Source organism: Microcaecilia unicolor, chromosome 1, assembly GCF_901765095.1.
Source record: "Microcaecilia unicolor chromosome 1, aMicUni1.1, whole genome shotgun sequence".
NCBI classification, from domain to species: domain Eukaryota; kingdom Metazoa; phylum Chordata; class Amphibia; order Gymnophiona; family Siphonopidae; genus Microcaecilia; species Microcaecilia unicolor.
In genome coordinates this window covers 55508004-55535859 of record NC_044031.1, presented here as the reverse complement: position 1 = coordinate 55535859, position 27856 = coordinate 55508004, and the positions used below count along the sequence as shown (strand labels likewise).

Below are 27856 nucleotides of genomic sequence, written 5' to 3'. Positions count from 1 at the left end.
TGTCTTTTCAGTTAAGCAAGGAAGGGCCAAGGGGTACCATTGTTGGACTGTGCTCAGAGCATCAGTTGAACTTAATTTGGCCCTGGTGTCAGGCTAGTTTTGAGATATCTGCAGTCAGGAGGTGTTTGGCTGTTGCAGTGGGGAGTTTGCCAGTAGGCGGAGGGGGAGCATGCTGAAGCGGGGATGTTACTGTGGGGCTGGCCATTCAGCACTATGGCTGATTCCTTTTTGCACCATGTATACAGTGGTATCGAATCAGCTACAGTGGTGACTGAAAAGGATAGCATGGCTTTCCTGGAGACTGAGGGTGCTGCAGATATGAACGTAAGAAGTGCCATATTGGCTCAGACCAAAGTTCCATCTAGCCCAGCTTCCTGTTTCCAACAGTGGCCAATCTAGGTTACAAGTATCTAGTAGGATCCTAACAAGTAGCAAGATTCCATACTACGTAACTGAAAGGATAAGCAGTAGCTTTCCCTAGGTCTACCTTAATAATAGTTTATGGACTTTTTGTCTAGAAATTTAATTTTGGGGAGTAAAGTTGAAGGCAGGTAACCTGTTTTAGCAGGGTTTTAGGTGTTGGGTTTGTTTTTATATGTCTTTGGTCATGGTTTTAATGTCAGTAAATTACAGTAATTTGCTAAAATATTTAAATTGGTGGAATATAAATAAAATAATATTACATGTGTGAAAAAAATACAAATATTAAAGAATATAATTCAGAATTTCATTTCAAAAGGTCAAATATGTATTCTTGTTGTCATCACTGTGTTTTTTGTAAATACTTAAATGTTGAACCTCAGATTCGTAATGGTCCAGTATCCACTTTTTAATATTAACACAATTTGATACTATGAACCACCTTACACAGTAGACTAGCGAAGGGCGCCCATCTTGCGACACAAATTGGGAGATGGGCGTCCTTCTCTCAGGGTCACCCAAATTGGCATAATCGAAAGCCGATTTTGGACATCCCCAATTGCTTCCCATCGCGGGGATGACCAAAGGTCTCGGGGGCGTGTCGGAGGCATAGTGAAGGTGGGACTGGGGCGTGCCTAACAGATGGGTGTCCTCGAGCGATAATGGAAAAAAGAAGGGTGTCCCTGACGAGCACTTGGCCGACTTTACTTGGTCCATTTTTTCTTACGACCAAGCCTCATAAAGGTGCGCAAACTGACCAGATGACCACCGGAGGGAATCGGGGATGATCTCCCCTTACTCCCCCAGTGGTCACTAACCCCCTCCCACCCTGTAAAAAACAACTTTAAAAACTTTTTTTGCCAGCCTGAAATGTCATACTCAGGTCCATTGCAGCAGTATGCAGGTCCCTGGAAAGGGAGGTATGCGTGTGTCAGCAGAGGCATAGTGAAGGCGTGGACATCCTTCTTTCAAACATTTTGGACGTCCTGAACTGCCCCCCTCCACAGGGACAGCCAAATTTTAAGGGAGTGGAGGAGTGGCCTACTGGTTAGAGCACTGGTCTGGCAATCCAGAGGTGGCCGGTTCAAATCCCACTGATGCTACTTGTGATCCAAAATCCAAATAAATAAAAGGGGTGTCAGAGGCATAGCAGGCATGGACATCCTTCTCACAGAAACATCCACATTTTGGACATCCTCAACTGCCATCGCAGTGACAGAGGCATAGCAAAGACATCCTTCACTCATACTCTAAAAAAAAAAGACATCCCTGACAAGCACCTGGACTTGTATTTTTCTAAGGTTGTAGATGGCAGTTTATTTAAGGTTGTAGATGGCTATTATACATGCAGCTTGTCTGCATGTATGAAGCCGTCTTTGGCATGCACAGAGCAGCCATGCATAATGCTTGGCTGCACTGCACTGGCTTCCCCTCCTTAGGAAGGAAATCATGTGCAAATGAGCTAACAGTGAGCAGCTCATTTGCATGCGATTTCCTTCATGCATGCCCATTCCTTTCCGAAATGCTAAGGGATCGGTAAGGGAAGGGCTTTTTCTGTTCAGTTAGTGCATCAGTTAGTCCACTGCAGTGCACCCTAGGGTTCCCGGTTGGTGTCCTGGCATGTCAGGGGGGACCAGTGCACTACGAATGCTGGCTCCTCCCATGATCAAATGAGTTGGATTTGGTCGTTTTTGAGATGGGTGTCCTCGGTTTCCATTATCGCCAAAAACCAGGGATGACCATCTCTAAGGTCAACCATCTCAACATTTATGTCGACCATCTCTAAGGTCGACCTAAATGTTGAGATTTGGGCATCCCCGACCGTATTATTGAAATGAAAAATGGATGCCCATCTTGTTTCGATAATACGGGTCTCCCCACCCCTTCGCGGGGACGTCCTGCGAGGACGCCCTCAGGAAAACTTGGGCACCCCGTTCGATTATGCCCCTTCACGTGAACCATTTTGAAGTATCTACAGTCATCTAGTATGCTATGTTACAATATTACAAAATTAAAATACATTTTTAAATGTGTTTTTCCCTCAGAGCCAGAACCAGAGTTTATAAACCAGCAGAAGGTGCAGAAGGAGGTGAAGGCCTCCCTCTCAGAGAGCATCACCTTGAACTGTGAGGTGTCTCAGGACAAGACCGAAGTGAATTGGTACCAGAATGGGAAGGAGATCACTTCCAGCAAGAGGGTGAAAGTGGAGTCTGAGGGTAAATCTCGCCGACTGGTAGTGGAGCACCTGGAGAAGAATGATGCTGGAGAGTACACCTGTGAGGCAGGGGGGCAGAAAATGACTTTCAAGGTTAATTTCACTGGTGAGTGAAATTCATTTGCTTTAACTATAGAAGTATAAAGGCCAAACAGTCAAGTATTAAAATATGTTGATTATCTGTTGGTGAGCATTCATCGGACCATATTTCCTTCTCCCTACCCTAGCACTCTTAATTCTCTCCCTGTCGCATTCGGCATATACTGACCAGCTTCACTTGTTCCTGTTTGCCTTTTCCTTCTCCTATCCATAAAGCTTCAGTTCCCACTATCTTTTGGGCTGCCTTTCTGCTTACCTCCACTCTCCTGGCTTTGCTAAGATCATGCTAATGCATGCTTTTGTAATATTATGTGCCTGTCAGTGCTTCCTGCGGTTCATCACAGTGTATATGTATGAGTATACTGTATTTACTTATTTGAACATGTATCAGCTTTTTGAAGAAATTCACCCTAGGCAGTGTGCAGTAAAGGTAAATTGATCGTAGACAATTTTCAGTTATAGTTACAGTATGAATATAATACTCTCAAATATCAGCATAATATATGATTGGGGCAGCATGTGTAAATAGTGTTCAGTGGAGGAGTAGCCTAGTGGTTAGTGCAGTGGACTTTGATCCTGGGGGAACTGAGTTTGATTCCCACTGCAGCTCCTTGTGACTCTGGGCAAGTCACTTAACCCTCCATTGCCCCTGGTACAAAATAAGTACCTGAATATATGTAAACCGCTTTGAATGTAGTTGCAAAAACCTCAGAAATGCAATATATCAAGACCCATTTCCCTTTCCCCTCTAAGATTATTTGTAATGGTTTAGCCAGTGTGCATTCTTCCTCAAAATGGTGTACTCTGGAAATAATTAGAATACTGAGGGGCACTTTTAATAAGCCACGTAAGTGTCTAACGCGCCCAATGTGTGCTAAAATGGAGTTACCGTCCGGCTACCGCATGGCTCTTGTGGTAATTTCCATTTTTGGCACACGTCCAATACTTATGTCTGAAAAGTTTTGGACGTGCATATTGGGCGCGCCAAGTGGCATTTGATGTGCTTAGGTCATTACCGCCAGGTTAACATGTGAGACTTTATCTCTAGGTCAATGGCTGGTGGTAAGGTCTCAGACCTAAAATGGACACACGACAATTTTCATTTTGCTGCATGCCCATTTTTGGAAAAATTTTTAAAAAGGCATTTTTTACAGGTGGGCTGAAAAATGATTCTGCGCACGCCCAAAACACGCGTTTACACTACCACAGGCCATTTTTCAGTGTGCCTTTGTAAAAGGGCCCCTGAATGCATGGAATGACCTCTCAGTTGAAGTGCTGGAGGCAAGAACAGCATGAGAATTTAATAAAATGTGGTTTAAGCACAGATGATCTTATCTGCAGGGAAAATGAAGGGAATGACAGAGATCCCTTTTTTGCTGTCTCTCTGGATGGCACTCTCATGCATCCATTTCTTTTGGAATATAATTTCAGGATGGAGGAAGCTGTTCCATGCATCTACCACCCTTTCTGTAAAGAAATATTTCCTTAGTTTACTCTTACATCTATCCCTTTTCATATTCATTCTATACCTCCTTGTTCCTTCCAATTGGAAGAGGCTTGCCTCATGTGCATTTATGACCAAATGTAAGACCCTTTAGTATTGGATCTTAACTGGCAAACTCTAGACCACTTCTAACTTTGAAGAAACATTGAAACAGTCATACAGAATGGTACTGATCATAGAGGTGTCAGTCCCAAGTGATTGCGAATTGTGTGGATAGAAAAAAGATCCTGAAGTACCAAGATATGTAGTCCGAGGCCAAGAAAATGTGGCAGAAAGATACAGAAATATTACCCAGGGTGCCACATGCTTGATTAAAAGGAATTTTCAAGCACAGCTTGATAGGTTGCCTATAACTGTTCCAGCTTACAAAATCCAGAAGAAACCTTTCATTTGACACAGTGCAAGTACTACAGTGGGCATCAGCAGTAAATATGAGCCACTAAGATCATACTCTACCCACCCTACTTAGGTGTGAGGGTCATAACCATCACGCTATGTGCAAATCTAACCCGTTTGGAGAAATTGCCCCCAGAGCTGATGGTGTGTCCTTCAGTACCCTCAGATGTATCTCATCTGGTCTATTACTTCGTCTACTTTTAGTTTAGCTAGCTCCTCTCAGATATAGTCTTCTGAAAAATGTAGGAGGTTTGCTAATTTTGAATGTCTTTAGCAGCCTTACTCCCTGCCCTTTATCAGTGAATAGGTTAATTGCAGTTTCTTATCACTGGGTTTCAACTCTCCTCTTCTCCCTTACCTACTTCCTCTCACTGTTTTACCTCCACTCTTTGAGGTCTGAATGATCTTGTATGTGTGGTTATTTTATAAATTTTGGATTGTAAACCACTTTGATCTGCCAGTTAGCAAAGGCAGTATGGCGAATGCAAATAAATATAAAAAATATAGAACATAAATATTTGTTAAGCAGTTCTCTTTATCCTTATGATTTATTTATTAGGATTTATTTACCGCCCTTTTGAAGGAATTCACTCAAGGCGGTGTACAGTAAGAATAGATCAAACATGAGCATTAGACAATTATAGCGGTAAAAATATTCAAATAACAATACAAAGTATGGCATACTATGCTACTTACAATGCCAACACAATACGTAATAGAACATTTTAATTGATAGTGAAGGGTAAAGCAAAGATGGAACATATAGATAGGTAAGAGAGTAAGAGGAGTTAGAAAGTAAGGTGACTAATTTAAAGAAAGTTGCACATGAGGTTAGAGAGATGGTTAAATATTATCAATGATAATGTTACTATTGCACTTCCTCCTGTTACTAACTCATCTGAAATAAGCCCTGCCTGTCTGACAAGATTACTTTACTTTGTTGACTGTACTTATTCTTATATTTGATCATTTTATTATTGCTATGCTGTTAACAAAATTGTATGCTTTATGTTAAACTGCACCACCTTAGGTGAATTTCTTCATAAAGGCGGTTAATAAATCCTAATTAACTAACTAAGGTGCCTTTTTACTCAGCTGCGGTAGGCTCTATGCACATGCAGTGTGCACCCAAATGAGACTAATGCCAGGCCAGCGTGCCCCCTCTGGCGGTAATTTTAGATTTTGCATGCGCCCATAATGCCTGGATTAATTATTTCTTTATTTCCTCCCACGTGCCCCATTTCCAGCAGTAATCGGTAGTTGGCGTGAACCGACTTGTCACTGCGTGAGTAGCGTGTGAGCCCTTACCGCTAGATCAGTGGGTGGCGTTCAGGGCTCAGGTCGGTTTTAGGCGTATCTTGGTTTCAGTTTTACTGCATGCCCTTTTCCCATCACATTAAATAAAACCCCTTTTTTGCAGACATGGTAAAAACTGGCCTGGCGCTGCTAATACATGTGCCTACACTGCCGCAGGCCACTTTTTACCGCGGCATAGTAAAAGGGCCCCTAACTAACTAGAGTCTTAAGCACTGGAAAGGTTTTCTTATTATTGCATGTTCAAGCATTGCATTTTACAAACAGTACAGTTCAGTCTTGTGAAAAGAAAGTTAAAATATATGGATCATAATTTAGAAATTCATTCTCAGACTTCAGGATGTGTGCTTTTGTGTCATCACTATACAATTCACAAACACTGAAATCTTAAAAGTTCAAAGATAAAATAAATTGCATTTTCCCTCAGAGCCAGAACCCGTGTTTATAAACCAGGAGACGGTGCAGAAGGAGGTGAAGGCCTCTCTCACAGAGAGCATCACCCTGAATTGCGAGGTGTCCCAGGACAAGACTGAAGTGAAATGGTACAAGGATGGGAAGCAGATCACCTCCACCAAGAGGATGAAGGTGGAGTCGGAGGGCAAATCCCGTAGGCTGGTGGTAGAGCAGCTGGAGAAGAAAGATGCTGGAGAGTACACCTGCGAGGCAGGGGGACAGAAAATGACTTTCAAAGTTAATGTCACTGGTGAGTAGAACTCTTTTGATTTTACAAAATAATCACCAGGATAAAAAGACATATGAAAATGAATGCACTCTCTGAGATTATTTATAAATCTGTAGCCTGCCTGTCAAAAGGGGTGAGGACTGCCCCAGAGGTCCTACACGGCTACTTTAAGAATGGAGAAAATAGATAAAACAGCAAACACATACACTTCTGTATAAGTAGTGGGGATATGAATAGTGAGATGAGATCTTTTTTGCTCTTTTTCTCAAGAGTGCAAGTAAGAAAAATAGACCAGAATAATTAAAACAAACTCCATGTCCGGGAGGTAAAGAATGCACCTAAGTACAGGTCCCTTTACCACAGTACTGTGTCCTTACAGATGTGAATAAGGATGTGCCAGAGTAGTATGTCTGTCTCAGAGCTCCAAATATGGTTCCTTCTTCACTCCCCCCCCCCCCAACAGATCAGTGGCGTAGCCACAGGTGGGCCTGGGTGGGCCGGGGCCCACCCACTTAGGACTCAGGCCCACCTAACAGCAGCACTCATTAAGTGGTAGCTGGTGGGGATCCCAAGCTCTGCCAGTTGAAGACTTCCCCCTGATGGTGCTGAAAACATTGCTCTCCACTTCAGCAATCCGAGCTTCCTAAGCTGGCACCTGCGCATGCTCAGTTTTCGGCGCATCCCTGCTGCAGGCTGCCAAGGTGAACAGCAGTGTTTTTCCGGCAGCTGAGATATATTTTTAAGTTGGTGGGGGAGGGAGTTGGTGCCCACCCACTTCTTGTCTAGGCCCACCCAAAATCTGCTGTCTAGCTACGCCCCTGCAACAGATAGAACCCCAATTGCTTCATCCCTCTAAACCCCTAAGCTCTCCTGTACTAGATTCTGTAGGGAATCTTTTCCTTCCCAGCCTCCTTTGATTTCTGTCACCTTCCTCCCTTAGCTTAACATTAGCTGGATCATACCTGCCCAGCTTGTGAATGGACAGGCAGCAATATGTAGTAGTGGCAGGTTGATCACATGGGTGCAGCTCCCCTAGTAGTGTAGTACTCAGGTGCATAACTACAGCCACCAAAGTTTCCTAGACGAGGATTGTCCGGAGGGCTGTATAGGCAATGCTGCTGCACAGTGCAAGGGAGACAGAGGTGCAAAAATTGTTCCCCGTCCATTGTCTCCCCTGCAGTAGCTGTAGCACATTGGGTGGGGCAGGAGTGTTAAGGGACATGTCACACAGGGTGTAATTCTGGCTTGGGATGCTTTTGCGCCAGACCTGGGATCCTGCAGGCAAAGCCTTTTTAATGTTCTCTTCAGTTTAGAGAGGGGGTGCCTCCTGTCTAGTCCAACACCCATTACCTCTTTCTGCAAACTGGGTTCAAATTAGGAGCAGAGACTGCAGAAAGTTACTCTCTAGAGAGACAGAGGACATCCTCTGGTGGCTCCTGCTACAAGTCTTTAGTTAGTATTTTTTTTTTGTTACATTTGTACGCCACGCTTTCCCACTCATGGCAGGCTCAATGCGGCAGGCAATGGAGGGTTAAGTGACTTGCCCAGAGTCACAAGGAGCTGCCGGTGCCGGGAATCAAACTCAGTTCTTCAGTTCCCCAGGACCAAAGTCCACCACCCTAACCACTAGGCCACTCCTCCATTGGGAAAGAGAGTACTGAAAGCATGAAACAATTTCCAGTGGAATTATATAGTGGAGGCAAAAACTGTATCAGGATTCAAGAAACTATGAGTCAAACACAGAGAAACTTAGGGGACATTTTACTAAGCCACGTAAGCATCTACATGCGCCAAAATGGAGTTACTGCCTGGCTACCATGTGGCTCTTGTGGTAACTTCATTTTTGGTGTGTGTCTGATACGCGCAGCCAAAAACTTTCTGGATGCGCGCCAAGTGGCATTTGACGCACGTAGGTCATTACTGCCCAGTTATCGTTTGAGATTTTACCGCTAAGTCAATGGTTGGCGGCAAGGTTGCAGACCCAAAATGGATGTGTGGCAATTTTGATTTTGCCGCAAGTCCATTTTTGGCAAAAATTTTAAAAAGGCCTTTTTTTACAGGTGAGCTGAAAAATGGATTGGCGCATGCACAAATCCCACACCTACAGTACTGCAAGCCATTTTTCAAGGCACCTTAGTAAAAGGACCCTTTTATTTGCAGGTAACTGAAAGTAATTTTTCATATTTTAAAGATAGGTATCTACTGTATTTTATTCAGACTTGCGTTCCTTCAAAACGAGAAAGTAACCTTTAAATGAAAAATGGATTTTGCTCTCTGATGCACTGACCAAGCTGCCATTCAGTGTTCTACAGAGCCTATCAGGGCACTATCATGGGAACATGGGGCTCCATATGGGCTTTAAAGCATTTTTTGGGAGAAGTCGTAAGAGTGCTTTTCTTACAGAATAAGCCACAAATTGCATTTTATTCTAATAGTGTTTTATTTTTAGTGTATATTTTGGTGACACACTTGATGGGAGTGCTAGTTCAGTCCAAATTTTATTTTTCAGTTTGCTAGATTGAGATACTTCGAGATTATTGCTAACAGGGGTCTGTGCTGGGACCGCTGCTTTTTAACATATTTATAAATGACCTAGAGATGGGAGTAACTAATGAGGTAATTAAGTTTGCTGAAGACACAAAGTTATTCAAAGTCGTTAAATCGCGGGAGAATTGTGAAAAATTACAAGAGGACCTTACGAGTCTGGGAGACTGGTCGTCTAAATGGCAGATGACATTTAATGTGAGCAAGTGCAAAGTGATGCAAGTGGGAAAGAGGAACCCGAATTATAGCTACGTCATGCAAGGTTCCACGTTAGGAGTCACGGACCAAGAAAGGGATCTAGGTGTCATCGTTGATGATACGTTCAAACCTTCAGCTCAGTGTGCTGCTGCGGCTAAGAAAGCAAATAGAATGTTAGGTATTATTAGGAAAGGAATGGAAAACAAAAATGAGGATGTTATAATGCCTTTGTATCGCTCCATGGTGCGACCGCACCTCGAATATTGTGTTCAATTCTGGTCGTCGCATCTCAAAAAAGATATAGTGGAATTAGAAAAGGTGCAGAGAAGGGCAATGAAAATGATAGAGGGGATGGGACGACTTCCCTATGAGGAAAGGCTAAAGTGGATAGGGCTCTTCAGCTTGGAGAAAAGGTGGCTGAGGGGAGATATGATACAGGTCTATAAAATAATGAGTGGAGTTGAACGGGTAGATGTGAAGCGTCTGTTCACGCTTTCCAAAAATACTAGAACTAGGGGGCATGCGATGAAGCTACGATGTAGTAAATTTAAAATGAATCGGAGAAACATTTTCTTCACTCAACGAGTAATTAAACTCTGGAATTCGTTGCCAGAGAATGTGGTAAAGGCGGTTAGCTTAGCGGAATTTAAAAAAAGGTTTGGCCGGCTTCCTAAAGGAAAAGTCCATAGACCATTATTAAATGGACTTGGGGAAAATCCACTATTTCTGGGATAAGCAGTATAAAATGTTTTGTACTTTTTGGGATCTTGCCAGGTATTTGTGATCTGGATTGGCCACTGTTGGAAACAGGATGCTGGGCTTGATGGACCTTTGGTCTTTCCCAGTATGGCAATACTTATGTATATGTATATTCTTAACTAGATTGGTGGGCTAGGAGGTACATGGTCAGAGTTTAGTTTGGTGACAGAGGGGGAATGTGAAGTCTGTTGTTAATTCAATTGCGCCAACTAATTATGTAGTTGATCTGTGTTTCTCTGTTGTTATTAAGCAATTAGTGAATGAAGTGGTCCCAGTATCGACCTTGATTTGTTAATAAGTCTTTGAGTTTTGGAGAGGTCCCTGATAAGTGTAAGTTGGCAACTGTGAAGCCTCTATTGACAGCAGAACACTCTGGATCATGATGTTTTAGGGAACTATCAACCTATTTCAGTGTTGTCCATGATACTGAAGGTGATTGAGAAGATGGTGTTGAAGCAATTAGTAGATTTTGTTGATTGTTCAGGATGCTTAGATAATCATCAATATGGATTTCGGGCTGTGCATGAGGTGGAGACTGTTATTGTCCACTGTGGATGTTATTTGGCAGGGGATGGATAAGGGGGCAGACTTTTTCTGTGGTTTCACTAGATGTCTTCTCTGCATTTGATACTGTAGATGTGGATCTGTTATTGGATAAATTGTATGGTTGTGAAATGAGTGGAACGGTGTGGAAGTGGTTTGAGTCAATGTTGAAAGGACGGAGTATGCAGGTGAAGAGTGTTGTCAGCTATTCCAGTGCAAAGGGGGGGTGTGCTGCAGGATTCTGCCCTGTCCACCTTGTTATTTAATATCTATATGGCATCACTGGGGAGGATTTTTGAGGGTTTAGGTGTTGTCATCGAATGTATGTGGATGATGTCCAGTTTTTTTCCTGTACATGGTGGATTACAATGGGTAGTAGAGAAGCTGGGCAGCTGTGTGGATGAAATAACTGGTTGGATGAGACAGAATAGGTTGGCTTTAAATGTGATAAAAACAGAATTGATGTTTATTGGGAAAGATGAGGATTTATTACAGCTGAAGGTTGTAAAGATGGTGGAGTTACCAGTTAGAAAACAAATGCGGATGTTGGGAGTGATTTTGGACACTCGGTTGCCCATGCACAGTCAAATTTTGAATGTTGTACGTTGCTCTTACTTTCAATTGCATTTGCTGTCATGGTTGAAGCCGATGTAATCTGGCAGTGACTTTAACTCTTTAATGCAAAGTTTAATCTTGTCTATGATTGACTTTTGTAATGCATTATATTTACGAATTGTTAGATCGAGAATGCAAGCATTGCAGAGGATCCAGAATGCTGCTGTGAGAATGATAGTTGGATCCTCAAGGTTTGACCACATCACACCAGTTTATGGAAACGATTGCATTGGCTGCCGATAGCTTATCGGGTGCAATTTAAAGTTGTGTCAGTTATTCATCAAGTTTTGTATGCTACTGCACCTTGGTATTTTCAACATGCAGTGTCTGTTGATCGTCCAGCAAGGAGGTTGCGATCTGAGACAGCAATGGAGAATTTGACAAGAGTGAGATATGCAGAAAAACGTGTTGCAGCCTTTTCCATTGCAGGGCCTCTGCTATGGAATGGTTTGCCAGTATATTTACGACTATATGGGGGTGCTGCGCAGTTTAGAAAATATTTGAAGACATATTGTTTGTGCAAGTGTTTAGTTGAGAATTCTTCTATTGTGGAATTTGTATAATGATTTTTGGGTTTTTTTAACTGTTTTTATTATGTATGTTATTTGTACTCTGCTTAGATTAGAAATTTTTAAATAAAAACTTAAAAATAATTGTGATGAGCAGTGATTTGAGAAATGCCACAGAAAACCTGTTTACCTTTATTCAAACTTTACCTAGAATGACCTTCTTTGAGTAACTAGGGTTTAATAGAATACTTGCTATTTGTTCTCAGTGTTAATGCTTGATGTAGTCCTCAAAGGCATACTTTCATTCATCAGATCAGAGAACCAGAAAGTTTTTTTCATTATGCAAGTTGAAAAATGTATTTTCTGCAGCCACTAGGAAGCTAGTGGCTGTGGGTCTAGGTATCTATTGGATGTCCAGAGTCCTAAGCACTAGAAAGATTCTCTTATTGTTTGTTCAGGCAATTCATTTTATAGGACAGTACAATTCCTTCTCATGAAAATTCAGAAATTTGTTCTAAGACTTTCAAGATGTGTTTTTTTTTCTATCATCTTTATATTCACAAAAACTAAAATCATAACCTTTAATACAAAATATATCCTTAAATTGCATTGTTCCCCCAGAGCCAGAACCTGGATTTGTAAACCAGGAGAAAGTGCAGAAGGAGATGAAGACTACCCTCACAGAGAGCATCACTCTGAGCTGTGAGGTATCTGAGGTTACGACCGAAGTGAAATGGTACAAGGATGGGAAGCAGATCACCTCCTCCAAGAAGGTGAAGGTGGAGTCTGACGGCAAATACCGCAGGCTGGTGGTGGATCAGATGGAGATGAAAGATGCTGGAGAATACACCTGTGAGGCAGGGGGACAGAAAATGACTTTCAAAGTTAATGTGACTGGTGAGTAAGGTTTTTTTCATTTCACAATATAATCGCCAAGGAAAAGATAGTTGAAAATGACTGCATTCTCTGAGATCATTAGTAAGTCTTTAGCTACTGTGTGTTCCTAACTTAGCGTAACTTTGGCAACGGTTTTACTCCACTGGGACCACCTAGACAAAGCCATAGCTCATAGTTCTTTATATGATTCTTATGCAAGGATCAAACAAATGCACATCAGACACCCCAAGAATGTAGAAGTACTTATCTTTTTATGAGCAGTTGGTCATGCAGGTGCAGGCAATTATCCATCAGGAGACCATTAGATAAGCAGGTAGGAGACAATCACAGCAGAAAATCATAGTGTTCAGCTGAAGCCCCAGAAGACAGGCATAGGTGCTCCTCAGGTCTCTTTCCAGCTCCCAGGGAATTCTTGAGCAAGACAGGTCACGGATGCTCACTTTGCTTCTTAATGCAGGCTTTGCACAAATCTTTGCACAGACCTTAACACAAAAGATATTTCAGCAAAAGTCCCAAGTAAATGTTCTAACAGGGTTTTACAGGTGTTACTGCAGGCAACGAAAAAAATGGAGTTCCTCTAAGCAAGAACTTACAATAGAGAGGCAATGGTTTCTCTAGCCAATCAGAAAAATGCAGAAGTGAGAACCAGAGATGTTCCTATCTGGCTTTACCTTGTGTATCTCTGTTCCAGACACAGCTGAGAGCAACGACGCTCAGCATATATCAGCTGAGAAATTATTAAGGAAAGGGGAAACAAACATGCCTTGTGCACCGGCACAGAAATCTCTTAGGGACGCACTCAGATATGATTTTCAGCGGCACTATCCAGATAATGCCACTAAAAATCACTGATTGTGCCTGATGAGTGCTACCTATCCACATAGCAGGTGCTACTACCCACATAACTAGTTTTGAATATCAGACCTTCTGGGATAGATTCAAGAAAGAGCACCAAAATGTGGGCACCGTGATGATGCACACTTAGCGCAAATTCTATAACGGCAGTTCTGCGTGGAATTGCTGTTGTCGTATACTAGCATAAGTCTGCAGTTTCGCACCTAACTTTAGGCGTGAGCACTTAAGCCATGTCAAATCCTAGTGTAAGTGCTCAGGCCTAACTGTTGGCGGTTATGCATGTAATTCCTAGTATTCTATAACCTGTGCACCTAACTCCTAGGCACACCCCTGACTCGCCTGTGCCCATCCTACATCCATACCCCCTAGATGTTGTGTGCAATAGAATTTGCACACACAGCTTCTTGAATAGCGACTAAGGGCACTTGCAGGTGCAACTGCTAATTGGTGACAATTAGCACCAATTAACACAGATTAAAGACAATAATTGCCAGTTAACGCCAATTAACAATTAGTAAATTAAGTTGTGCGCTCAGATTTGCATGCTAAGCTTAAGTTTGGGCATGCAAATTTATAGAATTAGGGGATCTGTGTTTAAGAGCCCTTCACAAATCTGCCCCTGCTCAGCTCAGGTAGTTACATGAGTACAGGCTGTATACCTGTAACGTTACACACATGTCGGATGTATAATTTTATAAGTGCCTGTTTGAGCACATAGAACACTGTTTTACACATAGAATGGATTTAAAAATTAGGGGTATGTTTACTAAGGTGCGTTAGCGTTTTTAACATGCCTTTAAAGTTAATGCGCGTTAAAAAAAGCTAACGCGCCTATAGTGCATCTTTGTAAACACAGGTCTTAGTTTTTTAAATGTCAAGATGGATATTTAAATTGCCTTTTATCCTCAGAGCCAGAACCCGTGTTTATAAACCAGGAGAAGGTGCAGAAGGAAGTGAAGGCCTCTCTCACACAGAGCATCACCTTGAGCAGCGAAGTGTCCCAGGACAAGACTGAAGTGAAATGGTACAAGGATGGAAAGCAGATCACCTCCACCAAGAGGGTGAAGTTGGAGTCGGAGGGCAAATCTCGTAGGCTGGTGGTGGAGCAGTTGGAGAAGAAAGACGCTGGAGAGTACACCTGCGAGGCAGGGGGACAGAAAATGACTTTCAAAGTTAATGTCACTGGTAAGATCAAGCACAGTTAAAAACAACAGTGTTTTACTTTGTCTTCTGATACTTTCACACTGGATCTTATTTAAGTCTGCACTGTTGACTTTGTACTTAAGTAAGACCACCACCATTCATAATGTCTGCCTTTTTGTTACATAATCTAGGTTATGTTTAGTAGAAATGTTAAGGTGCTTACTAGGTACAGAACCAGATAGAAATGTCCAGACATGGACATGAGCTGGTGGTATGTCCTGGTAGAACTAATTATATTGTGGCACTGTCACAATGATTTGCTTGGCTTGCAAGGAAAGCAGCTCCCTGTGCATGACTCTTTAATTTTCTCAGAAATCTCTCAAATCTAGGTACACTGCATCAACCAGCTCACCTTTGTCTACATGTTTATTCATGCATCCAAAGAAATGAAGCAAATTGGTGTGGCAAGACTTCCCTTGGCCGAACCCATGTTGACTCTGTCCCATTAAACCACATTTGTCTATGTGTTCAGTGATTTTATTCTTTATAATAGTTTCCACTATTTTGTCCGGCACTAAGCCTGACATCTAAAATCTTCTGCTCAGTGTGTGGTGGCAGCCAAAAAAAAGCAAACAGGATGCTTGGAATTATTAGGAAAGGGATAGAAAATAAGACAAAGAATATTATAATGCCTCTGTATCACTCCATGGTGCAACCACTCCTTTGTAAACACAGGTCTTAGTCTTTTAAATGTCAAGATGGATATTTAAATTGCCTTTTTTCCTCAGAGCCAGAACCCGTGTTTATAAACCAGGAGAAGGTGCAGAAGGAGGTGAAGGCCTCTCTCACAGAGAGCATCACCTTGTGCTGCGAAGTGTCCCAGGACAAGACTGAAGTGAAATGGTACAAGGATGGGAAGCAGATCACTTCCAGCAAGAGGGTGAAGGTGGAGTCTGAGGGAAAATCTCGCAGACTGGTGGTGGAACAGCTGGAGAAGAAAGATGCTGGAGAGTATACCTGTGAGGCAGGGGGGCAGAAAATGGCTTTCAAAGTTAATGTCACTGGTGAGTGAGGATCTCTTAACTTTTTCATAATAACCTAGACTCAAGAGTTATTGGGAACTATAGGATATTTAGATCCCCTGTGTTTTGGGGATAATTATGTAAGGAAGTTTTTGCATATTGAGGGTTTTTTTAATGTAGATACAGTTGCTTTCGTTTACTTATTTAATAATATTTATTTACTGGACAGAGGGGGAGAGATATGAACACAAAAAGGAGATGTAGAACAGGATAAGAATAGGGACACAGAGAGGCCAACCAAGAGGCAGTTCTTGGGAGCCCAATAGGATTTGAACATTGAATTGCTGGAAGCATGGGGGGCCTGAAGGGGTCTACCCATGAGACCCCAGCAGTAGGGGAGATCCTCATGGGTGAAGGAGATGATCCTCCAAGATCTTGCAGGCATTGGAAGTGCTTAACATAGCCAGTGAACCAGTAAAAGAGTTGATAACATCTTTTCCAGTTCATCAGTTGATTAGGTCCTTGATTTCAGTGGAATGGTATGCTTTGGAGGTGGCTGGCCTGAAAGTGGGCAAAGCTATGTGGAAGCTGTACACTTTGGCTCCTGAAGAGAAGGAGCTGAAGTTGCCCAAGGTTGGCACATTGGTCATGGTGGTTACGAAAAAGACCACTATTCCTTTCGAAGGTGGGACTGCATTTAAAGGCATGCAAGACTGGAAAATTTAGTTTTGTTGACGTAGGCATTTGAAGTGGTGGTGTGCTCATTTTTTTCCCTTTTTGGTTTGATTTTGTTATTAGGTTCTTTTTATTTTATTTGTATTGATTAGATACCTTAAGGGTCTTTTTACTAAGGTGCGCTGAAAAATGGCCCATGGTAGTGTAAGCGCGTGTTTTGGCTGCACACAGGAACATTTTTCAGTGCACCTGTAAAAAATGGACGTGCGGAAAAATGAAAATTGGCATGCGTCCATTTTAGGTCTGAGACCTTACCACCAGCCACTGACTTAGCGGTAAGGTCTTACGCATTAACCGGGCGGTAATGTTCAACATGGTCCAAATGCCGATTACTGCCTGCGTGCCAGAAAATAAAAATATTTTCTAACGTGTGAATTGGACGCACATCAAAAATGAAATTACCACCCTGGCCATGTGGTAGCCGGGCGGTAACTCAGAATTGACACACATGGAAGCGCTTATGCGGCTTAGTAAAAGGACCCCTTATTGAAGGATGATGTAGAGAGGGTTGGTATTTTTGTTTTTATATTTTCTGTTGGGTTGTTTTGGGATTAGAGAGAAGGGTAAGTTGGGAGAATGGGTTGTGTGCATTGCAGGTATAGGCGGTCCCTGGGAATCTGAATCTATGCTGGGATACAGGTAATTATTCTTCTTTTGGCTTTGATGGGTGGTGAAGTCAAGTAAGGATGAAGAAAGGTGGAAAGAGAACCCAATTTTAATTTCTCTTAGTGGAGCACAGGTAGACTAGGGATGTCCAGAAAGGTTGCTTCAGATAGGACTTTTAAATGTGTGTTCACTTGTTAACAATACTTTGTTAGTTGTAGATCAAATAGTGAAGGGGGTGGAGATTCATATTATAGTCTTTATTGAAACTTGGGTAAGACATGATGATACTGCGAAGATAGTTACCTGTAGCACTATTCTTTGAGGACCAGCAGGCTTCTCATGGGTTGGCATGGTCCTGCATGGCCCAGTTCGGCAACATTGCCAGAGGAAAAAACTAAAGCTTTCAGGAGCGCAAGCAGCGCTCCAGCACACATATGCGCGTGCCTTCCTGCCCTAATACAAAAGCAAAAAACCCAAAGAAGTATGCAGTGCACTCCATTTAAGTGCATGTCGGATAAGCGCGTGCTCTGTTTAACTGCATGCCGTACTTCGGTCCCATTTTTGGCACCATCAATTTCTATGGCGACAAACTTCGATTTAGCGCACCACTGATAAGTGCAAGATTCGCTTATGTGCATGGTTTAAGACTACTTCTCTGCAGGAAAGACTCCGCATAAGCTCGCGCATGGAATATGGAAGCCGATTGGCACGTGACAACCGAGATTTCAAATTTACCGCCTCTTTAACTGCCACAGGCAGAATAAGTGAAAGAATGTTGTTGAGAGTACACTGGGGTCGTTGTCGTTGACGTCGCCGTGGCGGAACTGTAAGACTTTAACACTGGCTGAACGAATAGAAGTTTTTAAAAAATTAGAAAACAAACAAAGTCAAGCATCTATTGCTAAAGAATATGGTGTCAATTCCAGTCAAATTTCACGTTTCTTGAAGCAGAAATTAGCTTCTGGAAGACTGGCAAAACAGTGCAAATTCACATAGGAAACGTAAACGGGCGGGAAAAGCTGAGGATGTAGAAGATGCTCTTCTTCGGTGGTTTTCTCAAATCAGGAGCAAACAATTTCCTGTCAGTGGTCCACTGTTTATACAGAAAGCTGAATTCAAAGCCACTTTTGGATGATTGGAAAGATGGAAGGAGAGGAACAACATAAAATTCAAGAAACAGCATGGTGAGAAACAAGACGCTGATGACTTTGGTGCTGAAAATTGGGTTGTTTCAGTTCTTCCTACCATCTTGAACGAGTTTGCACCTCGTGACATTTTCAATGCTGATGAAAACGGTCTCTACTGGCGAGCCATTCCTGATGGAACACTTGCATTCAAACATGCCGAAACTACTGGAGGTAAAACGTTGAAGGACCGACTGACGATCCTCCTTTGCTGCAATATGGATGGGAGTGAGTAGTTGGAACCCCTCGTCATTGGAAAGCGCAAACAGCCCCGTTGCTTCAAGAAAGTTAAGCGACTTCCCGTGTCATACGAGGCTAACGCAAATTCATGGATGACTGGGGAAATTTGGAAGCAGTGGCTAAAGAAGTTAGACACTAGAATGCGGGCACAAAAGCATCAGATTTTGTTGCTTTGTGATAATTGTGCTAGACACAGTGATGATGTCAGGCTGTCTAACATCAAGCTGGTCTTCCTGCCACCAAACACTACTTCTCTGATCCAACCTATGGATCAGGGCATAATAGCCAATTTCAAACAACATTATCGGGCTTTTGTGCTATGTCATCTGATGAGCTTTATGGATGACCAGACTGGGAAGGATAAACGTGCTGTTGAACTGGCTCGTAATCTATCACTGTTGGATTCCCTACATATGCAGAAAGAAGCCTGGAATCATGTTACACAGGCAACCATTGTGAACTGCTACAAGCGGGCAAGCTTTGTTAAGGATGTGGAGAGGGACGAAACAGATGCAGCTGTTGCAAATGCGTCAGATGAACAGGTTATTGACATCCTAGCCGGCGTTACTGAAGAGGAGTTCCATCGCTACATAGCTGTTGATTATGATCTACCAACAGCTGAAGACAGCACTGATGTCGAGATATGCGCCTACACACAGGCAACAACGGCTGATGATGGAACAGATGATGAAATGAGCAGCGAGGCACATGCTGATGAAATTCAACAACCTCCTCCTGTCACTTTTGCAAGAGCGCTGCAACAGCAACACCATGCGGGCCAATCTGGAGGCCACTGGATGTCAGTGCTATGACAGTTTTTACCATCTGGTAAACATAGTTTATGGAACTCACAGACCCAATAGTGTACAGAGGACTATAACTGATTACTTCAAGTAAGCCTAACGTCAGTTAACGAAGACTGTATACTGTACGTATTGGAGTGGAGTGGCCTAGTGGTTAGGGTGGTGGACTTTGGTCCTGGGGAACTGAGTTCAATTCCCACTTCAGGCACAGGTAGCTCCTTGTGACTCTGGGCAAGTCACTTAACCCTCCATTGCCCCATGTAAGCCGCATTGAGCCTGCCGTGAGTGGGAAAGCGCAGGGTATAAATGTAACAAAAAAAAAAAACAGTACTGTACATATGTTTATCAGATGTCAAGCTTCTTTGGGTCACAATGGTTAAATGCACACTCCAGTTAACTGCATGCATTTCTTTGGTCCCAGACCCTTGCACTTAAGCGGATTGCACTGTATATGAAAAGGACAACTCCAAGGGGAGGTGGACAGGATTGTGAGAATAAGAAGCCTGCTGTCCTCGGAGAATACCTGCTACAGGTAAGTATCTTTGCTTTTTCTGAGGACAAGCAGGCTTGTTATTCTCGCAAGTGCGGTATCCCTATCATCTAGGCTCACCCAAAATAACAACATTGGTCAATTGGGCCTTGCAACAGTGAGGACGTAACATAGATTAACCTAAAACTATATACAAACTAAATCAGAGTGCGGCCTGGAACAGAATAAAATGGACCTAGGAGGTTGGAGTTGGATTCTAAACCCCAAACAAATTCTGCAACACTGATTGCCCAAACCGACTGTCATGTTGGGTATCCTGCTCAAGGCAGTAGTGAGATGTGAATGTGTGGACTGAAAACCAAGTCGCAGCTTTTGCAGATCTCTTCAATGGAGGCTGACTTCAAGTGAGCTACCAATGCAGCCATGGCTCTAACATTATGAGCCATGACATGACCCTCCAAAGACAGCCCAGCCTGGGCTTAAGCGAAGGAAATACAATCTGCTAGCCAAATGGATATGGTACATTTGCCGATAGCGACCTTCCTGTTGGGATCAAAAGAAACAAACAACTGGGCGGACTGCCTGAAGGGCTTTGTCCACTCCATTTAAAAGGCCAATGTTCTCTTGCAGTCCAAGGTGTGCAAGCTGCTTTCGCCAGGATGGGTATGAAGATGGGGAAAGAATGTTGGCAAGACAGTCGACTGGTTCAGATGGAACTCCGACAGTACCTTCAGCAGGAACTTAGGGTGTGTGTGGAGGACTACTCTGTCGTGATGGAACTTAGTATAAGATGCATCCACTACTAAAGCCTAAGCTCACCGACCCTACGAGCTGAAGTAACAGCCACCAAGAAAACGACCTTCCAGGTCAAGTACTTCAGATGGCAAGAATACAGCGGCTCAAAAGGAGCTTTCTTCAGCTGGGTGAGAATGACATTGAGATCCCATGACACTGGTGGAGGTTTGAGAGGGGACTTTGACAAAAGCAAACCTCTCATGAAGTGAACAACTAAAGGTTGTGCAGAGATAGGCTTTGCTTCTACACGCTGATGATAAGCACTAATTGCACTAAGATGAACCCTTACTGAGGGTCCATTGAGCAGAGCTCACGTGTAGACGTGCCATGGGTGTAACATACACTGTGGAAGCCATGTGGCCCAATAATCTCAACATTTTCTGAGCAGTGACCTGCTGTGATGTCTGAACCTTGGATGCAAGGGAAAGAAGGTGGTCAATGTGAGCCCTTGAAAACCCACCAGAAACCCACTGTACCCACATGTAGGTGCCCCCCTTCACCCCTTAGGGTTACGGTAGTGTTGTACAGTTGTGGGGAGTGGGTTTTGGGGGGCTCAGCACCCAAGGTAAGGGAGCTATGCACCTGGGAGCAATTTGTGAAGTCCACTGCAGTGTCCCCTAGGGTGCCCGGTTGGTGTCCTGGCATGTGAGGGGGACCAGTGCACTACGAATGCTGGCTCCTCCCACGACCAAAGGGCTTGGATTTGGTCATTTCTGAGATGGACGTCCTCGGTTTCCATTATCGTCGAAAACCAGGGACAACCATCTCTAAGGTCGACCTAAATGTTGAGATTTGGGTGTCCCCGACTATATTATCGAAACGAAAGATGGACGCCCATCTTGTTTCGATAATACAGGTTTCCCCGCCCCTTCGCTGGAACGTCCTGTGAGGACGTCCTCAGGAAAACTTGGGCGCCCCGTTCGATTATGCCCCTCAGAGTATTCATTCAGATGGTAACTTCATTTTTGCCTGTGGTGGTATCGGCTTTTCAAGCTACCATCATTTCGTAAAAAGGATTGTGATGAAGAGTTTTTTGCTTTACATTGCTTGGATATGCAGGGCTATGATAATATGTTTGGAGCTTACAAATGAGTTCCGGAGCTCGGATAAGTTGTTCACTTTGGAGGGCAGAAGAAAAGTGAAGCAGTGTCAAAAGTAACTATAGCGCAAGAGCTGACAGAAATAATTTCATTAGCCTATATTCTTAAGTTGTGCAGTTTCAAAAGGCTTGAGAGCTCCTTAGGACATACCTAGCCAGTCAAGTTTTCAGGATATCCATAATGTATATATATGAGATAAATAAGCATGTTCTACCTCCATTGTATACAAATATATGTTTTGCATATTCATTGTGGATATCCTGGAAATGTGACTGTCTAGGTACGTCCCAAGGAGTGGGTTGAAAACTACTGGGCCAGATGAATGGCGGGTGGAAGTGCATTTGATTTTTGCTGCAGAGATTTGTGGAGTAGTTACTTGGTCATTGTTACGTTCCTTCTCTAAATATTATCAACTGGGTGAGCTAGCTAGAGAGGGCTCTACCTTTGGAAAGGGCATGATTAAGCTTCTTTGGCAGGATTCCACGCCCACCTAGAATAAGGGGAGCTTTGTTACATTGCTACATCTGGATTAGTCTGGTAGACAATAAGGAAGGAGAAATTGGTCTTATCTCCTTTCTCTTTGAGTCCTTCAAGACCTGTCCAGAGACCAACCCTGCTGCTGTGTTTTTGTGGTAAGATAACTACAAGGTTGCTTTTAGTTATAAGTGTATCCTGGTTCTGGGGATTATTTTTTGATGAGGATTCTCCCCTTCTCACCTTTTGAGAGAAATTAAGGGTGGTTTCCTTTGTTTTATTACAGAAATACAGGAGTGTAACAGGTTGCATGTGCCCAATACAGGGAAGAACCCACAAGCTTTGGTTGGGGTAAAGCCCATATGAATGGACTGATCTGGTAGGACTGAAAGAAAATTTGGGACAGTGGAAATGATTGTGCTGTAAAATTTATTGGGGACAGGAGGAACTAAAGGCACAAGGCCCAGTATTCAAGAAAAGCTGGGCTCCTAATATGTGATGTATTAGTAGTAGTAGTAGTAGTAGTATTTTCAGCAAAATTTAAGAGCATATGTTTTCAGATGAAAATTAATTTTAATTTATGAGCTTAAAAGTTATTCTTAGAAATTTAGGCCTGCCATTCATATGCCTAGTTTATGAGCCTTGTGCTGAAAATCATTGTGAGCTCTTAACTTAGTTTTTCACTGTCCTAATCTCCCCCTGTTGCACCCACTTTTCCTGCTTCTAAATTTAGGAGGTTTTTTTGAAATTTTAGACACTCAGCCCTAGTAAATTTTCAAAGAGGCCAATCTATGAGCATAACTCACAGAGTTAGTAGTATAAATCCTTTGAACATCAGGCCCACTGTCTTTAGTTCCTGAAAACATTTGAATTTTCCAGAGGCCTGGTAGTAGTATAACTTTATCTACAGATATATTTTTACTTTTGTAATACAATTTAGTTCTTTGAAATACAACTCTACAAGAACAGATTCTATTTCAGCTTCAAGTGGTTTGTCTATAAAATATTTCTTGTAAAAATAAAGGATTCAATTTCTTTGCTTTGCCCTCAGAGCCAGAACTAGTGTTTATAAACCAGGAGAAAGTGCAAAAGGAGGTGAAGGCCTTCCTCACAGAGAGCACCACCCTGAATTGTGAAGTGTCTCAGGACAAGACCGAAGTGAAATGGTACAAGGATGGAAAACAGATCACCTCCAGCAAAAGGCTGAAAGTGGAGTCCGAGGGCAAATCCCGCAGACTAGTGGTGGAAAAGCTGGAAAAGAAAGATGCTGGACAGTACACCTGTGAGGCAGGGGGACAAAAAATGACTTTCAAAATTAACGTCACTGGTAAGTGAGGCTCTCTTGACTACTATATAATTTAATTTGATTTTTAATTTATTAGCTCTTGTATCCCACATTATCCAAAAATAAAGTTCAGTTCAATGTAGCTCACATTTGATATAACAATATAAAAACTCTCATTTTACTTAACAGTAAAAACAGGTCCATTAACATTCAGTTAATGACTCAGTGAATGATGAAAATGTATAACACTAAAATATACATATTGCGTTGATACTTCGTCTATTCATAAATGCTATTCATAATGGCTAATCTTCTAATAATAGACATATTTAAAGAGATAGGATTTAAGCATTTTATGAAAAGGTAGATAATTAGTTATCCATCTTATAAGAGTAGCCATATTGGGTTAGACCAGTGGTCTATCTAGCCCAGTATCCTGTTTCCAAACATTGGCCAAGCCAGGTCACAAGTACCTGGCAGAAACACAATTAGTAGCAACATTCCATGCTACCAATCCTGGGGTAAGCAGTTGCTTCCCCATGTCCGTCTCAATAGCAAACTATGGACATTTCCTCCAGGAACTTGTCCAAACCTTTTTTTAAACCCAGGGACACTAACCGCTGTTACCACATTCTCCGGCAAAGAGTTCCAGAGCTTAACTATTCATCGAGTGAAAAAATATTTCTCCTCTCAGTACCCTTCTCCACCACCGCCAACTCCAGGCTCCGCCCTTTCTGCCTCGCCTCACCCCATGCTTGGAATAAACTCCCTGAGCCCATATGCCAGGCCCCCTCCCTGCCCATCTTCAAATCCTTGCTCAAAGCCCACCTCTTCAATGTCGCCTTCGGCACCTAACCACTACACCTCTATTCAGGAAATCTTGAGTGCCCCAACTTGACATTTCGTCCTTTAGATTGTAAGCTCCTTCGAGCAGCGACTGTCCTTCTTTGTTAAACTGTACAGCGCTGTGTAACCCTAGTAGCGCTCTAGAAATGTGAGTAAAAAATCAATTTATTTCTACTTGTTCTACACCACTCAGAATTTTGTAGACCTCAATCATATCTCCCCTCATCTGTCTCTTTTCCAAGCTGAAGAGCTTTAACCTCTTTAGCCTTTCCTCATACAAGAGGAGTTCCATCCCCTTTATCATTTGGGTCGCTCTCCTTTGAATCTTTTCTAATTCTGCTATAAGTACATAAGTATTGCCAAACTGGGACAGACCAAAGGTCCATCAAGCCCAGCATCTCAGTGCTGCCGGGTGTGTGCACCACACCTAGCAGCTTAAACTTCTCTCAGCGTGTCAGTGTCTCAGCGTCTCAGCGTTTCTCTCGTAATCAACTCGTTGTGAAACCAGCTTTAGAAGAGAATTTTGGATAGCCGGTGATTACGGACCATTACCGAAAAATAGTGAGAGACACTGAGACACTGACATGCTGAGAGAAATTTAAGCTGCTAGGTGGGGCCATGGGGGCATGGGCCCCCACAGATTTAGCCTTGGCCCCCTCTACTTTCGACCCCCCAGCCATTTTTGACCCCCACCCCTCAAGCCGCTGCTGCCAGGTACCTTTGCTGACGGGGGTCCCCAAACTCCAGCATTGTACATGTGATGTCTATGTAAATTGAATGACAAGATTCAATTTACATAGACATCACATGAACAATGCTGGTGCCAGTAGGGTTCCCACACCTGTTGGTCAACATTTTACAGGACCAGGACACTGTACCAGTGACTTCACAGTGAGAATCCTGAAAGGTAACTTTAAAACCATACAAGAACGTAAGACCTTTGAAGTCAGAATGATTGAATATTTTAACACCCAACAGAAAGGACTTAACAAGGATCTGGGGTTCCTAGCCCATTATAAACCATAAAGCTGTATGTCTCTGTTGATCACCCCACCCCTCACCTATCCACACCCATCCTGTTAGAATATTAATGATATGCTTTGATGTCCCCATGCATACCTCCGACCCACCCCCATCCTCCCACCCTGTCAGACTGCCATAGTAATGCTTGAATGTTTTCACTTATATACACTGTCAGCTAGCACATTTGCTTATTTCCGATCTGACGAAGAAAGGCAACCTTCGAAAGCTAATCAAGAAATGTATTAAGTTATGTCCAATAAAAAAGGTATCATCTTATTTTCTTTTCCATGTTTTATTTTGTTTGATTTCTATTGATAACCTTAAGAGTGGACTAACATGGCTACCACACTCCTCTACTTATTCTCTTCAAAGAAATCATTTTTTCCTCTGTCCTCAGAGGACAGGCCATAACATTCTCATACCACCTTCATTTATTACATAACACGTTCAACCAAAAGCAACATTTCACATTAAATTCAAAACACTCCCCTGTATTACCCAACAGCTATAATCATCATACTGTCCTCCTCCCTTTGACAGATAGTTCCCTCCCCCTCCCCCTCTCCATAGGAAGAGAAACAGCATTTACCACATCCTCCACAGTCAGCTTGATTGTGGTCTTTAGCTGATGGGCCATTCTGTCGCAGGAATTAGTGCTTGCGCCCAGCTGTAGCTCTCATTCATTTCAGTGCTCTTTTCATTCAGGCCCCACATGGTTCGCTGCAACTAGCTCACAGCCTTTAGCTCACCCATGAGCTCTGACATCAAAGTGCTCCCAGACTCAGAGCACCTGTTGAGGGCGTATCTCCTTCTCTTCCATCTCATTGCCTCAGTGGTGGGAATGGAGGCCATATGGTCCATGTGGCTTTCCCTCCAAACACACCCCGGCTACTCACAATTATATGATGATTCCCCTCTATCCCTCCAAACCGGATCTGGTCCTCCTAGGTTCCCCTGGCACCGCAAGCCACCTCCAAGAACGTTTGATGCTGCTCCCAAAGTTTTAGAAATAATAGACGGTCTCTCCGGTGTGTGGGGGGAAATTTTTGAAGGGAAAAATAGTCTCCCTGGTGGGCTTAACCCCTTTGCCCCATGTTGGGCACCATTTTTGTAACCCTGGTCCCGCTCAAACAGTCCTGGATGCCGATTAAACTCTTTGGGGTAGGCATCTGGGCCAGGATTCGTAGGCCGGTTGTCTGGGGGGTTTGGTTACCACCTTTTAGCTTTTAGCTGTGAAAACAATCTGGAGGAAAAAAATCTACTTGCACACCAATGTTGCTTTTCTAAAATGCTGAACATTTCTAACAGGAAACTTAACAGGAATTTCAAGCAACAAATTACTACTACTACTATTTAGCATTTCTATAGTGCTACAAAGCGTACGCAGCGCTGCACAAACATAGAAGAAAGTCCCTGCTCAAAGAGCTTACAATCTAGTAGACAAAAAATAAAGCAAACAAATCAATTAATGTGTAGAGGAAAGAGGAGAGGAGGGTAGGTGGAGGCGAGTGGATACAAGTGTTCACAGTCTCAGGAATTAGAAAACATGGGGGGGGGGGGGGGGGGGGGTTAGCCACATAGTACTGTTTAGTCCTTAGTCCCTGATATTTTTAGTCCCATCACATGTCCAGTCTGTGTTTAATGCTGTGGCTCATCCCACCTAGCAGGACAACCTGGAGCTGCAGACTGCCTGCTCACTTGCCAGGCAGACATCCAGGACTGAATCGAGGACTGGACTTCCACTGCCCATTCTCCTCCAGAGGTGTGATTCCCTCTCCCTCTCTCCCTCACTGGAGCCTCCTCACTTCAGCCCTTTCTCCCCAGCAGAACCAATGGTTTTTTAATAGCAGCCCCTACTTCTGATGCTGAGCAGGATACCCCCTTAGCTCCACGGGTCCTGACAGGGATTTGGGCAACCAAAAACCTGATGCTTTCTTCACTGGGGGCTTTTATACCTTACCAGCCCCACCCCCCAGTTGCAACCCATTGTCAATCCTCAATGTATCATTTTTCCATAACTGAACTAATATAACATTCACCACATAGGAACCAGGGGCGTAGCCAGAAAACAGATTTTGGGCGGGCCTAGGCAAGAACTAGGTGGGCACCAAGTGTTCTCCCCCACCCCACCAACAAAAAAAACCTCATCTGGCGGGAAAATGCTGCACCTTGGCAGTCTGCAGCAGGCATGAGCTGAAAACTGAGCATGTGTAGGTGCCGGTATTGTGGAGAGTAGCGTTTTCTTTACCATCAGGGGGAAGCCTTCAGCTGGCAGAGCTTGGGATCCCCACCAGCTAGCATTAAATATGTGCTCCTGTTGGGTGGGCCTGAGCCCTAAGTGGGTGGGCCCTGGCCCACACAGGCCCACCTGTGGCTACGCCACTGATAGGAACTGACTGAGTCTGTCCCTCCCCCAGCAGACTGGCACTGGAGAAATTTCAATGTGCAAACAAAGCAGATCAGTCAGTAGTACAAATCAATCTTTATTATAGGGTTAAAACCCAACAAACCCAACAAAACCCGACACAGGCCATGTGTCACTCAAAAGGGCAGCGTCAGG

General features: G+C 43.2%; 1 protein-coding gene across 2 annotated transcripts in view; it reads left to right on the top strand.

The window, feature by feature from the left end:
* The first annotated feature begins 2634 nt into the window (after window positions 1–2634).
* The window catches only part of OBSCN (obscurin, cytoskeletal calmodulin and titin-interacting RhoGEF), a 472877-nt gene continuing 447655 nt past the window's right edge, over window positions 2635–27856 (top strand). For both annotated transcript variants that reach the window (XM_030197417.1, XM_030197425.1), the window contains exons 1-6: window positions 2635–2741; window positions 6376–6651; window positions 12420–12695; window positions 14460–14735; window positions 15482–15757; window positions 23194–23469. In XM_030197417.1, the coding sequence (XP_030053277.1) occupies window positions 2717–2741; window positions 6376–6651; window positions 12420–12695; window positions 14460–14735; window positions 15482–15757; window positions 23194–23469 (1405 nt within the window). In that variant the 5' untranslated portion in view covers window positions 2635–2716. The remainder of the gene's footprint in view (window positions 2742–6375; window positions 6652–12419; window positions 12696–14459; window positions 14736–15481; window positions 15758–23193; window positions 23470–27856) is intronic.